The sequence below is a fragment of the Aptenodytes forsteri genome, unplaced genomic scaffold (genome assembly GCF_000699145.1).
Source record: "Aptenodytes forsteri isolate BGI_AS27 unplaced genomic scaffold, ASM69914v1 Scaffold311, whole genome shotgun sequence".
Taxonomy (NCBI): Eukaryota; Metazoa; Chordata; class Aves; order Sphenisciformes; family Spheniscidae; genus Aptenodytes; species Aptenodytes forsteri.
This window is the reverse complement of record NW_008795860.1, coordinates 64,815-82,158: the sequence shown is the minus strand read 5'-3', so window position 1 is coordinate 82,158 and position 17,344 is coordinate 64,815. Positions and strand designations below refer to the sequence as shown.

Sequence of the window (17,344 nt, the reverse complement as noted above, 5' to 3'; positions counted from 1 at the left end):
GAGTACCCTGAGGATAACTGGTCTGCCTGTTAAAGACTGAGGCAAAGAAGGCATTGAGTACCTCAGCCTTTTCCTCATCCTCGGTGACAATGTTCCCCCTTGCATCCAATAAAGGATGGAGATTCTCCTTGGCTCTCTTCTTGTCATTAATATATTTGTAAAAACTTTTTTTGTTGTCTTTAACGACAGCGGCCAGATTGCGTTCTAGCTGGGCTTTTGCCTTTCATGTTTTATTCAGTTGTTCTTAGCATATATGTTATGTTTCTTTAAGCATAGCAACAGGCTTGGAGGAGTGAGATGCTCCTGTTCTCAAGCAGTACCATGCCTGGTCAGGGTGTAGTAGGTGATGGAGGCACAGCATGGTGCCAGAAGCCTGCAGCTCACCAGATACTGCAATAGTGAGGAACAGCAGCTAGCCTGATGCAGGAGTGCAGGAAAGAGCAACCTCCTGGACCCTGGTGGGACTGGGTGGACCTTGCGGTTCTGAAAAGAGACATAAGAATTAACTAAAGCCAATTTGGATGCAAGGACCTGCCTGCAAGGACTCTCTGGGCAGATGGCCAGTTGTTGGTAAGCTTTTGTTTGTTTCTATGTCTTCTCTAGTCTGTTTTTCTGTTTAATAATGTATGAGCAACCAGGTGATATGCTGCTAAGCCTGACTTTTTAGTTTAGAAGCCTTTCGGGGTTTTGTGGTGGCTCATTATGAAAAGGTTTTAGGTAGTTGTGCCCCAAGCTATGGCTGGCAGTTCATCTTACTTGTGCCTTCATACAGCACATAGCACAGGCCATTAGTTTCCTGCAGTTTACATCCATGGCCTGTTCACATCATGACTACTAAAGGCAGGTTTGGTGATTTCATCTCAGAAAGGATGTGACAGATTAGGAGGAGCATCAAGAATGGCTGGATATGTCACAGTGTAATATGTTAAGTACCAGCACAGGAAACTTCGTTAATCTGCACTGCTTAGTTTTATATAAATATAATGAAATAAAAATAATCTAATAAAAACCCACGTTCCTCCCACTGAGGAAATCTCCAACAAAATTGAAACCTTCATCCCAGAAACAGTTTTCTCCCTGAAATGTTAAAATTACTAACAGTAAAAGATCTCAGTATAACATTACTTGATATGGCCCTGAAAGAAATGGAGAAATTGAGGACAGCATAAAAACCATACTACAGAAAACCTGCTTAGGCTAAGGCATTTTCACAATCACTCAGTGTCAAACAATAATTCCCCCACTTGATCCTTCATTAACACTACTTTCCATTGTCAGTCATGTATTGCAGCATATGGAATATATATATAAAAACATGTGTATATAATGGAATATATATAAACATATATATATTTAATAATTTTTCATTATTATATATAAGGATGCATCATAATGCAGGTATACAATAAACAACAGAGAAAATTAAGGATTTAGAAAAGATTAATGAGATTGCAGAAGAAAAAAGAGGTCATTTGAAAAGCTTACTATGCCAAGATCTCTACAATCTTTATTTTCTACAAATTTCTAAAGGAACAAACTACAATTTCAGAAAAAAGTGAGGGAGTTTCACATTCTGTGCATTCCCTAGTCACTTTACAACTTTCCAGATCCTCATTCTTCTCCTTCATTTTTCCTGTAAATCTCCCGGCTCTTCACTCGGAGCTTGTTGACCTGTGACTCTGCAATGTCAGCCCGCTCCTCAGCTTCCTCCAGGTCATGATGGATCTTGCGGAACTTGATGAGATTGACACTGGACTGCTCCTCCTGTGGGAGGAGAGGGAGCTGTGAAAACCGAAAGCCTGTAGCCTTGGAATTCCTGAAGGAAGGGGAAGGTCCATAGCCTCTGTTCCCACTTTCCAGCTCTTATCTAGACTCTTAATTCAGATCTTCTCTGTCTTTCTGGTTTCTTATCTAGAAAATTCACTAAAAGCTTGATGGAACTCTTTTTTATCTACAGAATAATACTAAAACTGTATTTTTTAACCAATGCATATAGCAGTAAGGAGATTGAGGCCATGCTATGTTGTATCTTAGAAGAACTTGTCAGATCAGGAATTCAGTGCATCCATACATGTCTGGATTTCAGAACTGAACTAAAAAGAAACCATTGCTGGTCACCTAAATATCTTCAAATATGATTGTGCTGAATTTGCAATCCTGCTTCTGATGACCCAGATTTGATGACCTGTAGAAGTAACATTCTGTTTGATGCTTTAGGCCTGTTGAGTTCTGGCAAGACATTTACAGAAAATAAATACCTGTGAATGTATACAGACAGAAAGTGTCTGTCTCAAAGAAAAGAGACAAGGGTAAACATCATTGACTTCCTAATCCAAGCAGTTATTAAACCCCCCTTTTCCTTCTTTCTGCCTGCCTGCCTTCAATGACCATCTACCTTTTGTTGATTGGCATGTATTTCTAGAACAAGCGCATGTTACCTCTGAACGAAATACTCGGACAATCATGAACAACTTTTATCCAATCCAAGGACTGGGACTTTGAACTTCCAGGTTGGCAGGAACCTTAGGCCACGTTCCAGTTCAGTCTCCCACTCACACAGGGCTAGCACCAATGTTAGATCTGGTTGCTCAGGCACTTGTTGAGTTTTGAGCATCCACAAGAATGAATGGGCTCCTGTTTCAGCACCTAAGCACTTTCATGGTGAAAATATTTATCCTAATGTCAGTCAGAATTTTGCTGATGCAACATGTGCCCTTTGGGCATTCATCCTTTGAACATGCACCTCTGAGACAAGTTTGTTTCCTTTTCAACAACACCACATTTGACCACTGAAAACATCAAAAAGAACTCTCCTTGATAAATCCATGCTGGCAGTTTCCAATCACCTCCTTCTCCTTCATGTGACTTGACATTACTTCCAGAAGGATCTGGAACATGATCTTCCCAGTGCCTGAAGTAAGGCTGATTTGCTGTGGCTTCCTAAATCCTCCATCTTGCCCTTCTTTAAGATGAGTGCTTTTCCAGTCATCAGAGACTTTCACCATTTGCCATAACCTTTCAAAGTTAATAGAGAAATTGCAGTGGCATCGGCCAGCTTCCCTAGCACAGTCAGATGCATCCATCTAGTCTATTGGACTCGTGTATGTCCAGTTTGCTTAAGTGGTTCCTAGCTCAATCTTCCTCTACAGTTCGGCTTTCCTGGCTCCATCCTTGTATGTTCAGGCAATGTCCTTATACTCCTCACAAGACGCTCATCCCTGCTTCCACTTTCCATATACTTTCTTCTTGTATTTGAGCTTAGTCAGGAATTCTCTGTTCAGAATATATAGCTTCCTGCCAAAACTGCTTGACTTCCTGCACATTCCTGTGCTCTGTAGAAGTGGTCCTTAAAAACACAGCACTCCAGTCATAAGAGCTAGCACACTGTGTCTGTGATCTCAGGGAGGTCTTAGCTCTGCAGTGACTGTACACAGATGTCTAATTCCTCCTGCATGTTCCCCATGCTGTATGACTTTGTCTACCATGTGAGATGGTTTTCCTGTCATGCTGCTTTCTCAGGGGAGGTGTGAGAACATTCCCTGTCATGTTGTCCCCCAGATACTTCCTCCCTGCATCCATTTGTCTTTTTATTTGGGGAATTTTGCTACCATCCCCCAATAAACCTAGTTTAAAGCCCTGGCTTGCATGCTGGCAAATATGCTCTTACCGTATTTGTTCAGATAAATCCACCATTCCCCAGAAGTTCTTGTTCCTCACAAAAGGAATAAAAGCCAAAGCCCTGCTTGTAACATCAGCCACGTAACCAGCTGTTGACCTGAAGAATGCATCTTTTCATACCCAAACAGTCGTCTTGATCAGCAGAATCAGAGAGGACAACATTTGAGCTCCCATGCCCTTCACTGTAGCTCTGTAATCTCTGGGCAATATCACTGAGTATCAGAAACAATGATTAACTCACAATGAAAGGGATCTCAGCAGCTTACCTAGTCCTGCTTCCTTCTCAAAGCAGGACCTACATGCCTAGGAGAAACAATGGTTAATGATCTGATGACTAGCCAAGATTTATTAGTCCCTCCACGACATCCTGGATTAGAGCCCTTGGCAAGTAGCAAACTTCCTGAGAAAGCAGATCTGGTTGGCAGATGAGTTCCTCCACCCTATTTAGAAAGGAGTGTCCGACCACTTTCACTGCCATTTTGTGGAATGCCTCCTCTGAAGAAGCTTATCTCACTTGTCACCAGACCCTGTATCTAGTCTATAAGTGTACATCTGTAGGTGGTGAATGTGCCTTCTCCTGATGACAGATGTCAAAAGCTTCCAACTTCTTGGAAGTCTCCATCAAGTGTAACTTCAGGTAATCTGTCCTTCTATGTAATGCGGGGTTTGAGCTATTGCACCTTCAGAGTCTCTCTGAGGAACTGTTGATCTCTTGTTTGGCATTCCAGAAACAACACATCCTGCTCACCTCCTCCTGCACTCCTTCGCTTGGCAGTTTATCACCTGGACCAGAATGTATCAGCCCAATCCTTAGGAAGAAAAACTGTGCACTCCAGCGAGATGAATGCATTTTTCCTCATGAGCTCTGTTTTGACTGAGAACTCGTAAGTGCTGGGATAATTGCTCCACCTGGTGCTGGAAACTGATCTATAGCATGTTGCCACCATTTCTGGACCACTTCTAGGAGGCACCAACAATCTTGAGCAGCACCTCTGGGCCTCTCATCTGCATTAAATGCAGCATGAAATGCTAAATCGCTGTTTGAACACCCTGGTCACTCACATTCCCTAGAAATGGTATAAATAGAAGCACAGCAGCCTTCTAAGAATTCAGTCTACTTTTTCTCGGAGGTACCTTTCCATATTACGTGTAACTTCATAAGTCTAGCATGCTTATCAAAAAACCATTTCTATTAGCAGGGGACAGAAATACCAAATAAAACCATCATCTTTTTTTTAAAAAAAAAACCAAAACCCAAACCAATTTAGAAATATTATATTAGTCAGATATCTTATAAGAAATTACTTAATTGATATGTTAATGTGAAGGAGAATTGAGGGTTATTTAGATTTGAAAATAAGTTAATTTATAATCTGATATAGTCCTCATATTTTCAGATATAACTATTTGCTTATTACTCTGTGAATTCCTAATCAGTCCTGAGGACACTTTATCAAACCTGAAACATATCATGATAAAAAGAAAAAAACCCTCATAAATGCTCAAAATCCTCAATGCCCAAGTTACCCCCTTTGAAAGTGTCTTTACCACCAGTCAGAGTGATACTTACAGCCTCCTCAGCTTGTCTCTTGTAGGATTTCACCTTCACTTGCAGCTTGTCCACCAGATCCTGCAGCCTGAGAATATTCTTCCGGTCCTCCTCAGACTAAAGCAGTTAGCAAACAGAAAAGAGAGTGAATTGGTTTCCCCACCGTGTCAGTTAGCAATTCCCCTTGGCAATCACGCGCAAAAATCTTTACTTCCTGCAAAGAGGGTCTGTCAGCCCAAGGAGGCCTCCTGCCTTACCTGGTAGGTCAGCTCCTTCACCCTCCTCTCGTACTTGCGCACACCCTTCACGGCTTCAGCGCTGCGCTTCTGCTCAGCATCAACCTCCCCCTCCAGCTCCCGCACCTGCAATGAGAAGCCCATCTTTGGAGCTTCCCTGCTGGCTGCTTAACGTGACATGTTCACTCATGCACAAATACCAGCCCTACGCACTCTGGCCTCCAGCTTCTGGATTTGTTTCTTGCCTCCCTTCAAAGCCAACTTCTTCATCCTCTCCAGGTGGGCGCTGGTGTCCTGCTCCTTCTTCAGCTCTTCTGCCATCATGGCTGCCTGATGAGAGCAAAGGGACAAAGCCATTTTGGGGCTGGAGAGAGTTTGGGGGAGAATACATCCACCATCAGCAGTGAAAGGAGCCCCCGACTCACATCCGTGATGGCCTTCTTGGCCTTCTCTTCAGCATTGCGGGCTTCCTGGATCGTATCCTCCATTTCACCCTGGATTTGGGCAATGTCTGTTTCCAGCTTCTTCTTGGTGTTGATCAAGCTGGTGTTCTGTGCAAAGAGAGATTGCAAGATTTTTATTATAAAGCCTGCAATACCAAACCTGCAGTCTAAGCCAAGTTTTTATGCTTCAAGCTTGCAATTCAAAATCTGGAATTCTTTTATAAATGGTTGTTTACAAAATGTGAGTGGTGGGCTCAGGTGATGGGTTGTGAATATGCCTTCCCTTGTAGATAGCAGTAGAGAAGCTATTCTAGACCATTCTCACAACCTGATCTCTGAAACATCAGTTTTCCACATTGGGACTACGTGACTGGTTTCCACACAATGCCCTTACCTGGGTATGGAGGAGCTGCACACGTTCAGTGGCATCCAGAAGCTCCTGCTCAGCCACTTTCCTCGACCGCTCCGTCTGCTCCAGGGCTGCCCGTAGCTCCTCAACTTCAGCCTGCAACAGGTTTGCTCTGCGCTCCACCATGGCCACCTGCTCCTTCAGGTCCTCCTGTGTCCTGAGAGCATCGTCCAAGTGTAGCTGGGTATCCTGTAGAAGAGACACAAGAGAAATTACAAGGTGGCACAGCACTCTTGAGTTTTGAAAACGTAAGGTAAGACATTGTTCTATATGTATCTTTGCTAAACAAACCTTGAGCACTGCCTGTGTGTTTCTCAGGTTCTTTTGTGCCTCCGCAGCCACGCGGTTGGCATGGCTCAGCTGGATCTCCATTTCATTCAGGTCTCCCTCCATCTTCTTCTTCAGCCGCAGGGCTTCATTCCTGCTCCTGATCTCAGCGTCCAGGGTGCTCTGCATGGACTCCACAATTCTGAGGTGGTTTCTCTTCATCTGGTCGATCTCCTCATCTTTCTCTGCTATCTTCCTGTCAACCTCAGACTTCACCTGGTTGAGCTCAAGCTGGAGGCGCAGGATCTTCCCCTCTTCATGTTCCAGGGAGGCCTGGACAAGTGGACACAAACATTTGTAACATCGATAAAGCTGCTGCTTGCTTTCTAGGTAATTACAGAATTTTTCAGGAAATCTCAGCTGGCTGCGCTCCCAAGACAGAACAGAGGGGAACCAAGCAGTTTGTAGCCATATTTCCCCATTGCTCATATTTTTAGTGCAGACACCAGTGATTATGGGCATGTACCTCAGCTTCCTCCAGAGCAGCCTGGATTTCAGATTTCTCCTGCTCAATCTGCTTCTTGACTTTCTCCAGCTCGTGAATCGCCTTTCCTCCCTCGGCAATCTGCTCCGTGAGGTCGGAAATCTCCTCTGTGGGAACAAAGACCAATGGCATGGTCAGGCACAGAGCCGAATGGGAAGGGCCCTGCCACACCAAGGTGACAGCCATCTTTGAGACCTGCAGGCACAGACCCATGTAGAATGCTCAGTAGACAAGCTTGTGAGAAAGCCCTGCCAGGAGCAGAGGGCCAGGGACTTACGCTGCAGGTTCTTGTTCTCACGCTTCAGCGTTTCCAGGTGGTCCAAGGACTCCTCATAGGCATTCTTCATCTTAAACAGCTCCGTGCTGAGAGAGCGAGACTCCTTCTGGGAGGCTTCCAGCTCAGCCTGCGTTTCCTCATACTTCTGCTTCCATTCTGCCAGGATCTGAAGAGAAACAGGACCTCAGTAGGGATGTGGCAATCAGGAGGGGATGCTCTGCTCGGGAACCCCAGGCCTGGAGCCCAAAAGACCTTGTCAAAGTTCTTCTGCTTCTTATCCAGAGCTGCGCAGGCAGCATTTGACCGCTCCACGTCAATCATCAGGTCCTCCACTTCATTCTGCAGCCTCTGCTTTGTCTTTTCCAGGGAGGCACATTTGGCATTCACCGCTTCAACATGTTTCTCTGCATCCTGCAGGAGCTGTGCCAGCTTCTACCTGGGAGGAGATAAGCACAGCTCATAACTGGGGACCAAAATGGAGATTGTGTTGGCCTTTTCACCACAGTGCTGAGGCACTTTGCAGTATTTGGTCCCCATGCACCCAGTACAGAGCCTGTCCCAGGCAGTCATTTTTTTCCCTTTTCCTTTCCCCAGGGTCTAAGCATCCCTCTTCCCTCTGCACACACTATACATTGCCTTTCTCTTGCATTCTTTGCCATATGGCCTACTGGGGCTTTTCAAAACCACATCCCTTATAGTACATGTTTGCATTTCACTCCTCTCCAACCTACTACTACGCTTTTGCCTTTCAGTATCTCAATGATCTCTTCAAATTTCCATTATTAGCCTCTGCCAGCTTTCCCCACCTTTACTTTGCCTTTGCCTCCTCCAGCTCCTCCGTGCGCTGAATAGCGTCCGTCTCGTATTTGGTTCTCCACTGGGCCACTTCGCTGTTGGCCTTGGACAGGGCGCGCTGCAGCTCCCCCTTGGCTTCCTGCTCCTCCTCATATTGTTCCCGGAGCAAGTCACAGTCGTGGCGAGCAGACTGCAAGTCGTGGGCCAGCGCATTCTTGGCCTGGGTAGAGAGTGGGATTGGGAGAGGAATGGTAATATCCTGGGAAATCTCTTCCAATGAATTAATTTAACACTGCAAACATGACCGCTGGGAGGGTGTAGGTGTTTGCAATGAAGGACAACTGTAAGCCTGGAGGACAAAATCCGCTAATCGCACTCCCCACAGGAATGAAAATCTTCTCCCAGTATGGCTTGTGCTAAGCAGACCCTGTCCCCACTAGGCAGTGTGAAGTTAAGAGTGTTTTCAGTGGCCAGCTGTAGGAAAAGTCATCACCTTTATCTCTTCTTCTAAGTGCCTCTTGAGTTCCTCAATCTGCTGGGTGAAAGCCTGCTTGCCCCTAGACAGCTGAGAAATCAGAGCATCTTTCTCCTCCACCTGGCGCGAATATTCACCTAGGAAAGCACACAGAAAGGAAATCTATTCATTGTCATTCGTGACCCAAACAAACTGTTTTAGGATGCTCTCCCATTCCACAGCACAGAGGAGGCTCTCTCTCACCTGACTCTGTCTGCAGACGAGCTCTTTGAGCACTGAGGTCATTGATCATGCGCTGATGCTCTTCTTCCTTTGTCTTAATCTCACTCAGCTGGTCTTCCAGAGTGCGGCACATCTTCTCCAGATTTGCCTGTGGAGATCACAGAGAACGAAGGAAGATTCGTGTCTGGACGCCTCCTCATTCTGAACAGCAGGATTCTCACCAGAAAAGTGTGAACAAATGTGCAAGCTATATACTGCTCATTGGCGTTAGGTTAGAAATACAGTTCCATACAGAGACAGAGAGTTATGTTGTAACCTGACCATGTTTTAAAAGGATATCTTTCAACATTATTTATTTTCAAGTTGTTTTCCGTATATTTTTCAGTACCTTGGCTTTGGAGACAGACTCCATGTTACTGGTCAAGTCGTCAATCTCCATCTTCAGCTCGCTCTTCTCCTTCTCCAGCTTCTGCTTCACTCGTTGCAGGTTGTCGATCTGCTCCCCAAGCTCAGCTGTGCTGTCCGCGTGCTTCTTCCGCAGGGCGGCAGCCGTGGCTTCGTGCTGCAGCGTGGCCTCTTCGAGGTCACGACGCATCTTCTGAAATTCTGCCTCACGCTTCTTGTTCATCTCAATCTGAGCTGCGGTAGCCCCTCCTGCTTCCTCCAGGCGCTCACTGATCTCCTCTAGCTCCCTGGAGAGGTCAGCCCGATGCTTCTCTGCTTTTGCCCGAGAGGTCCTCTCTGCCTCAATTTCCTCCTCCAGTTCCTCAATACGGGCCTGGGGAACATTACGGACCCTTCACACCCGGGCCCTCCTCCTACCTGCTGTATTTCTGAAGGGCAGAAGAGAAGGAAGAGAGACTTGCCTGCAGCTCCTTGATCTTCTTCTGTAACTGTATGCCCAGAAGTTGCTCATCCTCGATTTTGCTCTGGATCTGGCTGATTTCAACGGGTTAGAGCTCAAAGAAAAAAGACAAGTGCCCCAGCCCAGCACTCAGGGGCCCCACAGCCACACTTACTTCTTCAGTTTCTCATCCAGCTGCTGCTTATCATTTTCCAAATCCATTATGCTGTCATGGGCCAGCTTCAGGTCTCCTTCCAGTTTCCTCTTAGCTCTCTCAAGGTCCATGCGCAGTTTCTTCTCTTGCTCCAGGGACCCTTCCAGCTAAAAAGAGCAAGACCATCAGTGCTCTGCTGGCTACGCTTTCCTCTACAAAGTTTTCTTGTTCATTTAGCTACACGTGTGCTTACATCGTCCACTTGCTGCTCCAGCTTGCTCTTAGCTTTGGTCAGAGTATTGACTTTGTCCTCTTCTGCCTGCAGGTCATCCAGTGTCTGCTGATGGGCCTCTTGGAGGGCTTTCTTCTCTTTTGTCAGCTTGGCAATGGTCTCGTCCAGGGCTGCCATCTCCTCTGTGAGGTTTTTCACCTTGAAGAAGAAAACAATCTTGTTACAAGAATTTGAAATGGATCTCTTTTCCTTGAATGTGAGTCACCATATCTGTTGTATACCTTGTTTTCGGTGGCATGTTTTTCCTTCTCAACCTTGGCCAGTGTTAACTCAAGATCGTCAATATCTTTCTTCAAATCTGAACATTCATCCTCCAATTTCCTCTTCTTGGCTGCCAGCTCAGCATTTATCTCCTCCTCATCTTCTGCTCTTTCAGTTATCTCCTTAACTTTGGCTTCCAGCTGGATTTTGGTTTTGATGAGCTGGTCACATCTTTCCTCAGCATCAGCCAAGCTATCTGCTTCCTACAATAGAAAGAATTCTTGAAGGTTTTCTTATTACTGGTTACATCTTGTGATTTTTTCACTCATTCAATTTTGTTGCTTAGAATATTACATATGACATAATCAGTTTCATAGTCTTCAGTGGGGTGATATTTCACAGCGAAGCTCTATACAGTCACACATATTCTCTAGGTTTTGCTTCTGACCTTTGCCTCAGTGATCATTGCTACGTAGCATATTAATAATACAGGTAAGGATTTGGAACCCAGCATCCTGACTCCTAAAGGAAATGCTCTTTCAGAAAAATTGAACCTCCTCAACCACGAGTGTATTCTCAAGATAAAGATGTCTCCCATGCTTTTCATCATACATTGAAGCCGCTGAAATGGTGGCAATTCTTTCACACCTCTGTTTATTCTCGTTCCTATTAGAATACTTCAGACAACATTTAGCATGTGACCATATGGTCACCTGTAATTTATAGGTATATACTTCGCACTGTGCATGTATATACATAAAGTTTTGTAAACTTTATATATATACATTTTATATATATACACTTTATGTGTATATATAAAATATACATATATATTCACACATGTGTTTACATGTTTTATATATATCTATGTCATATACATGTTTCTATTTTTTATATATTTTATATACACACATATACTTTTATTGAAGACATTTTCTTCTTTACATTGAGTCTGTGGGGATGAAAGATTGAAGTCTCTCCAATCCAAATCACCTGCCAGAGCCACATATAGGATAGTCTTATGTATGGTCCTTATTTATAAATTTGAATTTCATCATGGTTGCTGCACAGATTAATCTGTCCTATTTGATTCTGTTCTTCGGAAGGCATGTTTGATTTTCATTTTCTACTAACCAAGAAGTATGAAATGCACTGATGGTACTCACAGCCTGCACTTGGAGTTGCAAGTCATTTTTCTCCTGCAGCAAAGAAACCATTTTCTCCTCCAGCTCCTTCCTCTTTGCCTCAGACTTTGCAAGCTCTTCCTTGGTTTTCTCAAACTCTTCCTTCATGTTGGCCATCTCCTTCTCAGATTCTGCACTCCTGAGCAAGGGCTTGATCTTGAAGAACAACTTCATCCAGGGCCAGTGCTTGACGTTCATGAATGCACGAACGTTGTACTGGATACAGAAGATGGCCTCCCTGAAATGCAAATCAAACACAGAATGACTAACTCACAGAATCACAGGGTGTTTGAGACTCAGAGACCTCTGGAGGACATCTTGTCCAACTCCTGCTGCTCAAGCACAGTCACCTGGAGCAAGTTGCTCAGGACACATAGGAAGAATTGTCAGTGTGGTGCCTGCAGAAACAATGGGCAATGAGAAGAACTTTAAGAAGAATGTCTACCTCCTCTCCACCATTCGCTGGTACTCCATTCTCATCAGGAAGCCCCTGCACCTGGCTTGTGTGCGAGTCATGAGCTGTGCCAGTTTCTCATCCCTCATCTCCTCCAGGAGACCTATCAGCCCAGCTTTGAAGAACACCTTGAGAAAGGGGATGACATAAGACATCACTCTTAGGTCATCAAAACACAAACAGATTAAATTTCCATAGGAATTACTGTTACCAAAGTCGTTGAGACTTTATGGAAGGGGAAGCTGATATTTTTATTTTATTTAGTTCTCTAAATTGACTGTAACCACTCACACTTTCACACCAGTGTGTATGTGTCCAGGCAGCCTGAATGGTATGACTTGTCTGATATATAGAAGACAATGAATTTCAGCTCCCAGTTCCTCACTATACCCTCTAGGTTTATCCTGACTGGCAGTCACAAACTGGTAACTGGAGAGGCTTTTTTATCCTTTTAGGAATCAATAACTTTGCAGAATGTTATTTCACCTCAGAATATTGCTTCATATTTCACAAAACTCAGTGAAGGCTGCTGTCCATTTTCTTTTGTGTCCTCATTTTCTGTATCTTTTGGATAAAGTCTTTCTGTTGCCATCCTCCTAGTTAACAGAGCACAGACTGTCTGATGATGGGACTACCCTGTTGTCTTGGTGCAAGCTACATCTTCCTGCTACCAGTTACAAATGCTACCACTTTTACTGCTAGCAAACATGTCCTTGGCTATTTATTCATGCTGTTGCTTTAGTCCTTGAACTGTTTTTTCTAGTGTTTTTATGCATGTACATTTCTATTCATATTTTATTCATAACTATCTTAATATTTCTGTAACACATCTTTATATTTTAACGAAGTTGTACTTGTACCTTTGTATGACCAAATTTATATTGGGTGTGATCAATGGCAATGGATCCAAGGAGTTTCTCAGAAGCTTTCTTGCTATCCATAAACTGTCCCTCTGGGACAGCACTTGCATTCAACACCCTGTATCTGTAGGAAAAAACAGAATGTAAGAATATTCTTATTACCCAAGCCAACATTCTTTTTTAATCCAAGCTTGCTGGCTTCCCAACATGGCAGGACAATATCTTAGCTGAACCTTGACTGATTTTTTGAGACATTTCTTTATTAGATAGAGATACATTTTCTGAGCAATGTGAGAAACTTTTGCTACAACTTACCCATTATAATTCTATGTGGAGTAGATGATATTACAGTATCATTGACAGTAAAATAATTGTCAAAAAAATGGGAATACTGTGTTAAATATTATAATGAATGCATTATTTAAATAACTAACATATAGAGGTTACAAAAAAGCTGCATTAGCTTGGCATTTGAACTAGCTGGGACTGGAAGGAAACCTGGCACACCATCTAAGCTGTCTCTAAGTAACCATATTGCTCTCAGCACCCTGAAGACACCAATTGGTCTTAACGGCCCTGCCCAGGCTCACCTAGGGCCTCTGCCATGGGCCCATGGGCTCCATTTCAACTTAGGCCTGGGATCTCATTTCTTGCAAGAGTTACATCACAGCTGTTCTCCAGCCCAGTCTCTGGCCTTGCGTTCTTGATGGATCTTGGGCCTATACTGTAGGTAGTTGTCTCCTCAATGGAGATCTTGTATGGATATTGTAGCTTTGTTTCCAGTGCTGTCTCTAGCCCCATCTCCTGCTGCTCCTGACGGGACTACCTGGATGGCCTCTGGATCTGATTCAATGCTTGCCTTGTCTCGGATTGTCGATGGACCCCTTACCAGCTCCCAGCTCTGGCCGCTGTTTTCAGACCCTCTTGGACTGCACCCTGTTGGGTGTTGTTGGTGAGGGTCTGCCCTGGGGTCACCTTCAGCTTCCAGTTCTCCTTCTCTTAGGGAGCAGTTGGCCATTGGTGCTCCCTGATAATTGCTTATACAAATTCCAGCTGTTCTTGCAACAGACAATGTCAGGACCTTTCTAGGGAGGATACCAGTATGTCCTGTTTGCTTTCAATGAGTCAGGTAATGCTATCAAAATTACAGGTGAGACATATGGTGCTGAGTAAAGACAACAAAGAGTACTCATCCCATCTCTACAAAAGATATATCAATGTCATAACATAGCCCTAAATTGTCCCACTGGGTTAAGGTTGTATACATGTAAACTTAGCTATAATAAAACAGTATTCTGGAGAAACCTGACCTCTGTTTAAAGTCAGCATAGAGAACTCTGCTGGGGAATCCTTTCCTGCAAATTCTGATCCCTTCCAACACGCCGTTGCACCGAAGCTGGTGCAGCACCAGTTCATGCTCCATGACACCTAACAATTCAGAGCACAAGTGAATATTGTGGATTGCAACATAGAGATCTTCAGTATCACAGGAAAATCTCTATATACTTGAGGCTTTTACCAGGTGTTTTTGTTTCATTGGGGATGATGCATCTCACAAAATGTGGGTGAGTGCTGCGCAGATTGGTCATCAGCTTGTTCAAGTTCTCCTGAAGAATTATGAACAAAATTTTATATTAGTAAATGTTTGTTCTGCACATTCACCTTTACAGTAAAACCACTATAATGCTATCAGATTTGCTGGACCCATATGAATATAGTATTCTCTTCAGTTTTATGAATACTGTGGTAAAATAAAATGTAAAAAATTTTGTGATTTTGCTCTGGAAAGCTTATAGAGAGTGCTAATGACATAATTTTATCTGAAATGTCACTATATTTAATAACTTTCACAAATTCACTTCTAAATAATGAGTTAATTTGAGTGAATATTGGTATTTATTTAAAAAGCCTATTGTCTGTGTTCCCTGTGGAGCCAAGTGTGAAAGATTATTTTTTTATATGTGATTCAGAGGTAGGTACAAAGATGACAGTAATGGAGAACTGGACAACAGATTCCAGCTGTGGTCCAAAGCCTTGTAAACTGAACAGCTATCAGTAACATTCCCCCTGCCTCAAATCACAACTGAGAGGGCAGATTCCCAATTTTTTTAACCCATATCAAAAGAGGTATTTTTGAGATGTAAGTCGTATTTTTGAAAAACCACTTTTGGCAATGATAGTGGACACCAAAACAGAATAAAAACCAATGTGGCAGAAGCTATCAAGTTTATCTTGGAAAACTCACAGTTTTTCAAGTGTGTGATGTAAAACGTGAGTTCACCAGGAAGAACAGGAGGAGAAATAAGAACAGGAGGACAACTAAAGAGACATTTACAAATGTCCTTCACCCATGAGAGGTCTACACCTGTACCAGTGACTGCTCCTGGAGTCCAGGCACACATGCCCATCTTCTACTCCAGGGGAGGTTGGACAAGGAGACCAAGAACAGAACAAAAGCAACTCAGGAAGAAATAGGCCATTTGAAGAAGGGACCCCTAAGGTGAAGGATGAGTATATGGTCCTGAATACCTGCAGAGAAGAACAACAGCTTCACCTGGGAGAAGCATACGGAAAAGCCAGGCAGGAAGGCTGAGGCTTGAGAAAGAACTGTTAAGCCTCTGACTTGTCAGCAGTCTAGAGCTCAAGATATGGGGATATTTCACACACACCAGACCAACTCCTAGAGTATGCAGCTGACATGGGAAGAGTGAAGAAGTCATTTAATCAGAAAGGCAAAACAATCTTATTACAAGACTGTATTCCACTTTGAAATCTGGAAGAGAGGGAAGGAAGGCTGCTAGGCTATATAAGACAATTTTATTATGGTAGCTGACAACATCATTGTAAAGTAGGAGATAAGGGGATAAGCTCTGCATCCACTGCAACAGAGGTTAAATGGCATGATGGATTTCCTTGCTATAAGAACATGGGTCAAGAACTCTAAAAAACTATGACTACAGCTTACCAAACTAGAACCAGGAACTATTCAGATTTCAAGGGAGTTTATTTTCCATTTCCAGATCAGCAGAGATAACAAATACTTACGCGGAAAAGAGCTGAGACAGTCTGGAAAGAAGAACCCTTCTTCTTGCCACCCTTCTTGCCACCACCACCTTCTACATAATCAAAAAAATATATATTTTAAAATTTTAATTTGTGATTCTCCCTGTACATTGTGCATGGATGAATCTAAAGATTTATAGAACTGACCTGCTTCTCCACCATAAGAGGCGAAGAGTGAGGCCAGTGTCTTCACAGACGATTTTTGGTATAACCCAATGACAGTCATTCAGGGGGGGTCTTTGTTCTTCTCAAGCCAGCCAGAGATGTTGTAGTCCACTGTACCAGCATAGTGCACCAGGGAGAAGTGGGCCTCAGCCTTGCCTTTGCCAGGATTGGGCTTCTGGAAGTTGTTGGACTTGCCCAGATGTTGGTCATAGAGCTTGTTCTTGAAAGAGGTGTCAGTTGCCTTGGGGAACATGCACTCCTCTTCCAGGATGGAGAAGATGCCCATGGGCTGGAAGAAGGCAAAATAAACACAGATGTCAAATTGGCCTTCTAACACAAAGGTGGCTGGTCTTATCTCAGTAGAGTATAAAATCACAAATAAAGACTGTGGTATCAGTAAGACAATACTGCTGTCTCTTTTCAAATCCAAAGAGCAGGGTTAAACATGGATACTTACCCAGTCTACTTTCAAAGGCTCAGTGACTGATGGAAATTTACATTATTTGTGCCAGAAAATTTGAAAAATAAAATTAAAAATGTCATCTTCACAAAAACTCTTGGTCTAAACAGCTCACAGTGTACAGATATGTCTTAATAAAAGTGTTCTTTGGTCAAGGTCCTCCTAGTTACTGAATGCCATGTCCTGTAACGAACTTGACTGCTCTCTTATTGCTTCAATTGGTGCACATGAGAGGATGACTATCAACTGGAATTTTTGAAGTTCCATCTTTTATATTGCAAATATTAAAAAAGAAAATAAAAATCTCCAGTTGCAGCTGTACTGCTAGGCAGAAATGAATCTATCAGAGCTTAAGAGAAACTTACAGGCTCTATAATGGAAAATAACTAGCTCTTATGAAAGAATGCTGTCATGAAAGAATACTGTTATTGGGAGCTTTGCAGTGTTTTGGCTCTTGGAAATAGATCAGTACAGAGCTGCTGCCATGAAGCTGTTGAAACCTCACAGATAAAATAAGCTACATATTCAGGTATTTTGAACAACCAAAACTGAATGTTTGGATGTTGTCCTGGTTTCAGCTGGGATAGAGTTAATTTTCTTCCTAGTAGCTGACACAGTGCTGTGTTTTGGATTTAGCATGAGAATAATGTGATAACACACTGATGTTTTAGTTGTTGCTAAGCAGTGTTTATACTAAGTCAAGGACTTTTTCAGCTTCCCATACTCGGCCAGCGAGGAGGTGCACAAGAAGCTGGGAGGGAGTATAGCCAGG

The 17,344-nt window shown here is 43.4% G+C and overlaps 2 protein-coding genes across 3 annotated transcripts in view; both read right to left on the bottom strand.

The window, feature by feature from the left end:
* Positions 1-17,344, bottom strand: part of LOC103902879 (myosin heavy chain, skeletal muscle, adult) — a 220,772-nt gene that overhangs the window by 143,204 nt on the left and 60,224 nt on the right. The window lies entirely within an intron of this gene.
* Positions 9,892-12,150, bottom strand: LOC103902884 (myosin heavy chain, skeletal muscle, adult-like). Its single transcript, XM_019473316.1, has 5 exons — positions 12,016-12,150; positions 11,553-11,808; positions 10,407-10,649; positions 10,147-10,323; positions 9,892-10,060 (listed from the first exon to the last, which is right to left on the bottom strand). The coding sequence occupies exons 1-5, from the start codon at positions 12,111-12,113 to the stop codon at positions 9,911-9,913; spliced, it is 924 nt and encodes a 307-aa protein (XP_019328861.1). The 5' UTR covers positions 12,114-12,150; the 3' UTR covers positions 9,892-9,910.